Here is an 11,147-nt window from a genome sequence, read left to right on the forward strand (position 1 = left end):
TGGATAGAAAATTGGTGAGAGGATGAAAAAGTAAAATGATAGAAAAAAATTTAGTTTTTTCTTGTATGTATTTGGATGGAGGTGTAGAAAAGTGGAGGGATGAAAAATCATTTTGTTTGGTTGAAAAGAAAAATAGAAGGATAGAAAATGTAGTTGTATAAATTTACTCTTAAACTCTTGTGGGGTCCAATAATTTGTGGCCCTGGCCCATTTTTGCATTGGGGCCCAAGACTCGAGCCGAGGAAGAGTATGGCCGAGGATAGGTAATAAAAGCCCAAGTATGCTTGAGACACAGCCGATGATGATTCTGTCCTCGGCATATTCGAGGTCCCCTTGGAAGGAAGGGTAAAAAAGATATAGGAATAGTTCGGTAAAAAATCTAAAATATCTAGGTCAATAAAGAAGGGTACGCTGGATAGTATAACGACAAAAGACAAAGGGAAAGCTGCCCTTACTACCATTCAATACTCTGCACCTAATAGAGCCATATTCTTCAGTTTTTACAACCACCCCCAACCACTCTGGGTATGGGCTGATGGGACAAGTATTAGTCTTGTAAAATCGAACCTACACGTGGACATTGGATAAGGGATACGAGCTAGTATAAAAGGAAAGGTAAGCAATCCGGAAAAGGGGCTGGGAAAAATGGCCAAAAACCAGAACCTCCCAGCCTGCCTCCAGGAGAAAGACTCATAGGACGAACACGATTTAATTATGTATGAACACCATGAAAAAACCACCATCTGTTGATCAAGGTCTAGCCTTTCAAACCCACGCTTTATAAATAATATTGTTTGAGCCTTTTTACGTGCGAACCCAACATTATTATGAGTCGTCATAAATCGTGTCCTTACAACTCTTATTACATAATATATAAGAAATAATTTATTTATACTAATTAAATAATATAAAAATTAACACACCATACATGTAAATTTATATAATTTATTATTATTATTATTATTATTATAGATAATATAATCTATAATATATATATACACACACCATATTCCTGGGTGGAAGCTAAAAATAAAAAATAAAAAAAACTAGGCAACAAAAAACGTAGAGATCTCTTTTAGAATAAGAAGACATAAGATAGAGATCTTATGAAAGCTACAACGAAAATACTGGACAACAAAAAACCTCCTTTGTGCTGTAGAAAGAGAGTGATGACAATAATGGGGAAAAAAAAAGAAAAAAGAAAAAAGAAAAAGAGAGAGGGATAGATCCAAACAAAGCAAGGAGAGGCATTAGACGTGCGGTGAAATGACTGGAGGTCGGTGAGAAGCATTAAAAAATTTGTGGGCAATTTTGTCATTGTGCTGGATAGGCGTTTTCATGCCTATTTTCTCTCTAATTCAGAAAGATGAGTTTTTGGTAAGTCTGGAAAGAAAATATATGGGTTTCAACAAAAAATTTTCATACTTTCTCTACTTACCAAATTACACTTAACTTTTATTTTCTTTCGTTTATTTTCTATCATCCTTTTTCAACCTCAAACCAAACATACCTTAAGGACATAAAGTATAGTATGTCGTTAGGTTGAATCCAAAATTTCACAAATTCTGGCATGTCCCTCCTCCCCCTTACCAAAGCATTGGTATGAATCACCCGTCTTTCACCTCAACCAAAAGTTTGGCCCTATTATAATCCATTATGTTTGTTTTAATTTGTTTGGTTAAATTCTGATCAATTTGGTGATTTAAGTTGGAATGTGAACAAAACATTAACTTTTGTTTTATTATTAATATTTTTTATTAATTTCCTTTTTAAAACATGAAATTTGAGTTTAATTTGATATGGTCTAGTTAATGTATGCCCTTACGGCACACATTAACCATCTATTTTGAGAAAGTTTTTATAGAAAATTGAAAAAGATGTAAAAACAATGAATTATTTTTTCGTTTTTTCATAAAAAATTTTCTAAAATAGATTGCTAATATATGTCTTAAGCACAAAGACACACATCAGTAAATTCTAATTTGATATCATTGATGTGAAAATTGTAAGCGATTTGAAGTATTGATTTGATTCATCATAAATTTTGTTCTTGATTTGATATTAAAATTTAGCCCTACTAAAAGAAGCTATTATTCATGACAACAATTTTAACGTAAAGTTGATTGATAAGTAGTGGACATAATAACTTTTGCTACCCATTGATTGATGAATGTGAATCTTCTTTCTCATTCTGAGAAGTGAGAATCGAGATGGTAAAGTATGGTCGACAACATTTCACATGTACCAATCATAATAAACTCTAATTGTACAATAACAAGCCCTTCGCCCCTTCCCACGCACTAAGGGCTGGTTTAGGCACGTTTAATGGGTTGAAATTGAAAATTTTTTTTGTGGACAGTACAGTGAATAAAAGTAAAAAATAGTTAAAATAGTGTAGTCAAATCTATGGATATGAATAATGTCAAAAAATATGATAAAATTTGTGAATAGGAATAAAAATAAGTTAAATAGTAAAATAAATTTACTTTACATTTCCAAATGCAACATAATTGTGAGATAGACATGTGATCTACCAATTTAATACTTAAAACCAAAAAAAAGAAAAGATAAAGAAAAAGAAAAGACGAGTCTAAAAATAGTTTCAAGGAAAAAGATCCAAATCAACTGAAAAAGACACTAAAACTGAAACAACAACTCCTTCTTTAACTTAGTTTAGTACTCACTTCCAGAACAAGAAACTGTTTTAAACTCTAAACACTCGTCAATATCTCTCAAAACTCAAAAGGCATTGGGGTTTGTGAGTGTGAGTTTGTCTTTCTGTCTCTCTGAAACTCTCTGAATCCCAACAAACCAAAATTCACGAAAATGCCACTCTTCTCCAACACTCACACTCACCGTTCCTCTTCTCCTTCTCTCCCAACCTCATACACCTCCAAACCTCTCAAACCTCAAAAACCCAATTCTACCCTTGTCCCCACCAACCTCCCCTTCCCCATTCTCGTCTTTTCACTTCTCTGCTTTATCTTTGGCCTCGTCAGCACTATCCTTGCCGTTTCTGCTCTCCGGCGACCCAGACCCGTGCCCGTTTTCCGATGTGGCAGATCCGAAGACACTTTCCGGGCTTTCTACTCGAAAGGTGACAATGGTGGGGCCTTGGTGGAGCGGCCTAAGCAACTTGGGTTCGTTGGTATTCACACCGGGTTTGGATCCTCCGATCGTCGCTTGGCTCTGAGGGAGACTTGGTTTCCTTCTGACCCAGATGGGCTTCTGAGGTATCTCAGCTTTTTGTTTAGCTAAATTGTTGTTTTTTGGAAAATGGGTTGTGATCAGATTGTGCGTTGGCGTTGCAAATGGAAATCAATGGTGGGTTTTGCTTGCATGTGATTGTTTGTTCTTTCTTGATCTGAATTTAATTGAACTGCTTTTCAAGTAAGTTAAAATCGTAATGGGATTGTTCAGTGTCACTCAAATAAGTTTGGAGAGAGAAGATTTTACAAAAGTTAAGGTGGCATGGTTTGATTGGTGTTAGTAAAAGTAGTAAAAGGATTCTCTCCGTTTAAAATGGATCCATCTCAATGATTTCATGGTTCAAAATAAATATTACAAATTTAAAGGTGTATTAAGTATGTACATATCTAAAGCTGTATTCAATGTCGTCATTTAAAATGTGGCACTTTGTGTACAGTGTACTGTTTGATCCAAGAAATAAAACCTTAACAAAACTTGCCACATCAACTGTTATGAAAAGGACCAAGAAAAGTTTTGTATTCTTACTCAAGAAGAAAGTGGAATGTTACTAACATGAAATGTTGAGAAGCAATTACTAGCTTAAAAATTGTTAGTTTCTTTGTCTTCAGTTACGATTAAATAAATGTACTTGGTTTAGTGGAGTGGATGTTATTGGTTTCTTGTAACCCCTACAAAGAAGAAAACGAGTTAAGATTAAACAATTTAAGTGTTTTATCTGCTGAATTCCTGCTACCAGACTGAGAGCATTACTTATTTTTCGCTTGATCATTATGAAAAATACTCTATATGTGCTTATTTATTTGTTTGTGTATGGTCTGGACGAGGATTTTGTGGATTTTAGTTGAAATTCATGGCTAATGCTTTTCTTCCTTATGCGTATCACTTACACTTTGTTCAAATGCACACGGAATCTCTCTCTCTCTCTCTCTCTCTCTCTCTCCTTCTATATGAACCTGGTGTTATTTTCATGAAAGCTAGAGTATTTTTACAGACATTGCATGAACCTTCTCTAGTTGTTGAGTTGGTAGCATCATTGGTACTGGTAGGCACATTTTTTATAAACATACCACACTTACACTTTTCTTCATTCATTTTCCACAACGAGAGTTCCCAAAGAAATCCTGGAAATGTGTAAAGTCACTCAAGTAGCCTTATTGTTTTATGTTTTTAATCCTTCTTTCTTGTCAGTGTGGAGTTGGTGTTTAAATATGATGCTCCATTGTGCCTTTCTAAAAGAACACATTTGTGTTAGGTTAAACTTTCTCCATGTTTGCCAGAACTAGTTTTCCTGTCCAAGATATATGCTGTTGAAGTTGTCAATGGAAATGCTTCATTACTGTTGTAAAACATGCGATGCTTTTCTTTTCTATTTTAACTCACTATAAACCCCTCTTCCATTCTTTTTTCTTGTTTAACTTATCACAACTTTAATAATTTCTGCAATTGCATAGTCACTTCATTTTCATTTTTTATAGGTTGGAACAAGCTACTGGAATAGCTTTTAGGTTTGTAATTGGAAGATCAAAAAATGCAAAAAAGATGGCAGAGCTTCATAAAGAGATGGAGAAGTACAAAGATTTCATGGTTATTGATGTTGAGGAAAACAATTTAAACCTTCCCTACAAATCGTAAGGATTGTGTATATGTACTAATTGTCATGTTGATAATTGGATATTCCTGGAAGCTTATTTAATATTCCTTTTCCCCTGCCTTGTAGCCTGGCATTCTTCAAAGCAGCCTTTGAACTTTTTGAAGCTGATTATTATGTCAAAGTTGATGATGTCATTTATTTACGTCCAGGTACATTAAAATGCGTATAGATCCTTTAATAATGGTCTAATTGCAATGTAATGCTGTTGATGCTATACAAACATTCTTATAGAATGCAATGTAATGCTGTTCCCATAATATGTCAGATCGGCTAGCAATTCTTCTAGCTAAGGAGCGAACACATCCACTGACTTACATCGGATGCATGAAGAAAGGGCCAGTGATCACTGACCCTAAAATGAAATGGTATGTGGTTTTCCAAATTATTAGTTGACAATTTATTTTTTTGTGATTGCTTATTTACTTTTCTGAAATATGTCTCTGTATGCTTACAATTTATCAGTGGGTTTATAATCACACAAATTTCAGGTATGAGAAATCAGGACATCTGATTGGAAATGAATACTTTTTGCATGCTTATGGTCCTATATATGTTCTTTCTGCAGAGGTGGTAGCTTCACTGGCAGCTGCTAGAAATAACAGGTCTGTGAACTTTGCCTCTATTAATTTCTTTATGTTACTTGTTATTTTCTTTTTGCCAGTGATTGCTGTTTTACATTATTTTCCCAGAGGATGTCTTCATCCATCAGATAAAAGTTATCCTTTATAATCTACATATACACGTGTCTGTGTGTATGTGTTATATTTGATAAATAGATTTGTTCTTTACATATGGAGTTAGGCATAATTTTTTAAAATCAAGTAAACCGCTTTTCTCTGCTGGATAGATTTTTTAATTACTTGTAGGTCCCATTGTATCTGGTAATTGCTGGCCTTGTTTATCATGCATCCGTTCTAATGTGTTGGTCCATCAAAATTGATTGTTTGCTTGATTCAAACAATTAGAGGAGTAAAAGATAGTTCATTGATGATCATATCCACAATTCAAAATTTCCAATTTGAACTAGGGTACAGCTTTGAAAGCCACAATATTTTCCTAAGTCTATACATTTATCTATATGGAAATATTATTCCTGTAATTTCATGGTCAAGATACGATATTTAATAAAAGTATGCATGCCCTAGGTGTGGGTTAACTGTTATAAATGATTTGGGATATATGGTTTTATATATATATATATATATATATTATAAGAGGGAGGAGGGAAATTTTTAAAAGCCACCCCGCAGAAGGGGGTTGGGGGGGTGTTGGTCCCTCCCTCCGCCAGTGCAGATATGCATGTAACATTTCTATGTTTTGGTTAAGGGGGTCATCAAGACAAGCCAAGTTAATAAATCTTGATTTGATGCTTACTGTTTAATGTTACAATCTGGTTTTACCAAATCCCACAAAGTTCCTTTATAAAACTGACAGCAAGAATAGTACTAGCAAGATTTTTTAGAATGTGTGAAGTTGAACACTGCTTGAACTCCTGTGATTTCCGATGCTCTAGATCTCCTAGATTTACAATTTGTTGTGATTTACAGGAGTATTAACATTTATGTTGTGACATCTAAATTAAAAAGTGAGGGTGATATGTCAGGACAATATTATTCAACTTTATTGTTATTATACTAACTCATTCTGTCACCTTAAACAAGCATCCTATGCATCTCTTTACACCATCCTTTCTCATTAGCGTTATCCCTCTCTTATTGAGTACCTTTTTCCCTTCTTTGCTTCTTTTCTTAATTTTGTAGATTTTTTGGTATTGCAAGTAATATTGCTTACTATCTCCATTAGGAACTTGTTTCTTTTGCATTCTTTCCATATTTAGTTAATTACTTATTAAAAAACAATTTGAACTATAAAATCAGTAGCATCCATATCGAACAAGAGCATAAATTCCTATGAATCTTAATGGTATTCATCCATACTGTGGAATCAAACATTACTATGTCCATTTTTTTTTTCTCCTGTCTGTAAGCAATATTTCTTTATTTGTGTAACTTGTGCTAGAGTGATGTCATCTATAGAGATATATTTAAATTATTTCGACTTTCTATGGTTATCATTCTGCTTACTAGGTGCAATTTCTAGTCTTCAGTTTGAGGATGTTTAGCAATGAGGATGTCACAATTGGGTCATGGATGCTTTCTATGAATGTCCATCATGAAGATAACCGGGCAATATGTGACCCTCGATGCACACCTACATCTATTGCAGTATGGGACATCTCAAAATGTTCAGGTACATCATTTTTCAAACTTATCCTTTTGGTTCGTTTCTAATAATAGTGTACTACACCAATAGCAGATGCCTAATTTCATTTTCCTAGTCTACAGCTTGCTGATTGATATGTGCTGCTTAAATGTTGATGCATGAAAGTGAAGGTTTGTCTTAAGAGAAGTGAGGCTGATGCAATTATTTAAGTTTAACTAGTTTTGATTTAACCATATGCCTTATAACATGAGATCAACTTATTACATCTAACCATGTAGGGTTCAAACCTCAGACATTCACTTTTGCACATTGGTAGCTTGTGAAATGCAATGTTTTAACTTTTGTGGTTTTTTTACAGTTCTGCATAGATACTGTCATTTTTTTCTTCCCTCACCATGTCTTGATGATTTTCCTCTTGATTGTTTTCAATTTAATGAACCTAGCACTGAAATCATAAGATATTTTTTCTATAGCATAATCTAATATATGAAAACTATTGAAAATATTCAGGTTTATGCAATCCAACTAAGAGGCTGAAGGAGCTTCACAAGATTGGTATGTGCTCCAGAAGTCCAACCTTGCCTCCTGATGTTGATGATAGATAGTGCCTCTCTGGTATGAGATTATACTCTCTACATTCTGGAAATACATGAATATCAGTCGGGATATTTCTTGGTTCCTAGGGGAAAATAGATTTTTAAAGGTACCTTCCAGAAGACATGACATCTCCTTTGACCTTTTGTATCCATCCATTAAGTCTTGTTGTACAAGTGGTGTATTCTTAGTGAGCATTTCTCTTGCGCCATCTTCCGTAGATGATTCCACTCATTATTTTACAGTACCATTGAATAGGTTAGACATCATCGGTACCACAGAAATATATGAACAGTATTGCAATGTTTTTTTGTGCTGGATTCGAAAACTAATTAGAGGTGTGTACTATAACTAAGTACAATGTATCTTTGGATCACAACTGTTGTTTGTAGTTTTATGATAGCATCTTATACATGTTGTACACTCTTGTTTTTTACTCCGCCAATAATAGCTAACGACATCTCTTTTTATTTCCCTATAAAGTAATCAAAGTATAAAATAGGAAAAAAAAAATTGAGATAAGAGTGGGGTGTAGGATTTTTATTCACGTGTAACTGCCAGCAGCTCCAACACTTCCACTGATGGCGGTTTCTTAATCTTCTCTGTCATAGCGGCCGCATTGTGAATCATACCTAACTTATGTCAACATATAGCCGTTATTTTTGTACTTATACTTCATTATTATTATTATTTCCTTATTTGTATCTTAAACACATGTCGAATGTATCTGAAGATTCCATACAACTCCTATTATTGCCTGAATTAGGGAATATCAAATTAACCTTGATTCAAGCATAATCAAAGCTTCCTAGATCAACTATCATCTATATATATATATATATATATATAAAACCGAAGCTTCTGCTAGCTTCACAATTTTTCACGTCATCTTTTTTTTTTTTTTTTTTTTTTTTTTTTTTTTTTAATTATTTTTAATTTTGAGACACACGGTTCTGACTTTTGGGGGAGTAGTTACCAAATATAAAACAAATGCTTCTTTCTTATCTAAAGAGAATATATATATATATATACACACTTCCAATCAAACTCAAATGGAGAAATTGATGGTTACGTTTGATTAAGTGTGTGGCAGTATTTATTTCTTATTTTCCGCCCTGCATATAGTAGTGAAAGCCTTCTTCTCTCTAGCCTCACGATAAAACCCTAAACCTCTTCTTCAAGAACTGACCACCACCGGCTTTAGACACCATTACAATTTGCACACCCAACAATATGTGCAGAGTGCCCGAGACATTCGCTACCCAAAAGTAAGTATCGTTATACCATCATAACGCTCCCAATCAAACTCACAAACGCACTCCATCTCCTTTTTCTTCATCTTCTTCATGCAGTCCTATCTCCCATCTCAGTACTTAAGCCATCATGCCACTAGTTGCCTTGCCGTGAAACTGTGGTTGTCCATCGACTCTAGGCTTCATCGCAGTACCAGCAATCTCTCTCTCTCTCTCTCTCTCTCCATGTGTGTGTGTCTGTCGGTTTAACCTGTGAACACTTAAGAGTTATACTAATACTAAACTATGAACTTTGTTTACTGCTTTTGTTAAATTGCGTGTTGTACAACTGTATTGCTGATTTGCTATACTTTAGTAATTTAAACAAGGTTGAGTTTTATTTGTGGGTCTACCGATTTTCAATAAAAGAAAAAGTAATTCTTGTGGTTGTAATTTCTTTATGTGTAGTGTTGTGTTGTTGAGTAATGGGTGAATCAATCATCTGTGTCGTGCAAAGTAAATATTATATAATATAAAATCTATAATAGTGTTCCATATTATATGTTAATATATTTATATTTGGTTTTGAAATTTGCTTAATTGTTTGACTGTTCATACTTGACTGTTGTTCATACTAAATTTAATATTATTATTTTAAAGTGTGAATAATTTATAGAAAAACCATTCACAATTCAGGCATATTTTAAAGGAAGAAATGTTCTAGATTCAAAAGATACGCTTTAGCCCTCTATTCCAAATGTTAGTTTTATTACTTTTATAGTTTTACTTAAACTAAGTGATATTTGAATGCCGATGGAATTTTCTTAGTAAGGTTTTGTTTGAAATTGTAACGTTTAAATCAGTATGCTAGATTATGATACATTTTCAGTTACTAATATTGTTTGGTTCCTTAGCATAATAGTTAGAACTTAGAAGCTATATGGGCGTGGTTATAAGAATATGTTTGTTTCTAATCTTTGCCCCGTACAACAATTCAATATATAACATTGGTTACACATTTTTGGATTGAATATTTACTTTAGGATGTTGATTATAATGAGAAGAATTTTGTGTAACAAGTCGCCATCTTTGTACTTTACCATTGAGCCCAAATATTGGAAAAAATGTTTCTTATAGGACCTTTAATCCTTCCTTAACAATTGTACTTGCTCTTGCCTATACTAAAATTTCCAACTTTTTAAATCATATTGTTTTCTTCTAAAGGCCCGTGCTATTACCTAATCCATTAAATATCGTTATCTATGTTTTCATACTAAAAGTTTGTGTTCTGGTAAATTTATATCTTTGAAAAGTTTTTAAAATTTCATATTCGATAACTTTCCTATGCATCGCACGAGTTAGCGACTAGTTGTCTATAAATATAGAGTCATTTGTACTTAGCTTAAAAGTTAAAACTCGCTAAAAAATATATATATATAGATTACACAATTTATTTCATATTCCAACCATTGCTTGACAAAGCTATTAACTACCATTGGTTGTCACCAATCATTGTTATCCAATATCACTTCCAACCAGGGCCAACCCTTCTACTAGGCCAATTAGGCCATTGCCTAAGGCCCCCAAGTGGAAGTGAGACCCCAAAATTTTAAAAAAGAAGGGGTAATAGAAAAAAAAATAGTTTTAGATGAAACTCCAAAAAATCTTATACATCCTTGTGACCAAAGAATAAAAAATCTGGATTATTCTTGGAAACACTGGTACTCCAAAAAATTCTTTGGTCTAAACAAAATCAATTATCCCAAAAAAATCATCCTTAACCTTTAGACAAATAAAAAATCAACTGGATAAAATGCAAATCCGATCTAAAAAATTACCCAAAAAACAATCTCAAATCAAAACAAATCAAAAATCTTAAATCACTAAAATTTACTCATGCATTTTCTCTCTCTCACTCTTGCTCTCCGCCTCTCTCTCTCTCTCTCTCAGCTAGCTAGATGATGACAATTAGCAAAAATACTGTCTTAAACTTAAATATTTTCTCAAACATGATGTTTATTATGGTATTGATGGTTTAGATTTATTTTCAAAGATAAAAGTTTTAAAAGAAATTTACAGATAAAAGAATATACTCCAATTGACATACTAAAGTATATAAAAAGGTTAGATTTATTTTTAAATACATGCATTGCTTATAGAATAGCCATGCTTTGCTCACTTCCCTTGGACTAATAGTTATGTACCACAACGCAATGTGGCAAATGTTCACTTCAAAT

The 11,147-nt window shown here is 33.4% G+C and overlaps 1 protein-coding gene across 2 annotated transcripts; it reads left to right on the forward strand.

Annotated features, from left to right (window-relative positions):
• Positions 1-2,614: 2,614 nt before the first annotated feature.
• On the forward strand, positions 2,615-8,101 carry LOC126708324 (probable beta-1,3-galactosyltransferase 12). 2 transcript variants are annotated; one of them, XR_007649188.1, is made up of 7 exons: positions 2,615-3,233; positions 4,686-4,838; positions 4,928-5,010; positions 5,127-5,226; positions 5,350-5,463; positions 6,962-7,111; positions 7,595-8,101. XR_007649188.1 is itself a non-coding variant. In XM_050408123.1 (7 exons), the coding sequence occupies exons 1-7, from the start codon at positions 2,827-2,829 to the stop codon at positions 7,687-7,689; spliced, it is 1,095 nt and encodes a 364-aa protein (XP_050264080.1). In that variant the 5' UTR covers positions 2,618-2,826; the 3' UTR covers positions 7,690-8,101. The 2 variants fall into 2 exon arrangements, 1 of the variants encoding a protein (XP_050264080.1); XM_050408123.1 differs by having other exon boundaries at positions 2,618-3,233; positions 6,969-7,111.
• The last annotated feature ends 3,046 nt before the right edge of the window (positions 8,102-11,147 follow it).

The sequence above is a fragment of the Quercus robur genome, chromosome 2 (assembly GCF_932294415.1).
Source record: "Quercus robur chromosome 2, dhQueRobu3.1, whole genome shotgun sequence".
Lineage (NCBI taxonomy): Eukaryota > Viridiplantae > Streptophyta > Magnoliopsida > Fagales > Fagaceae > Quercus > Quercus robur.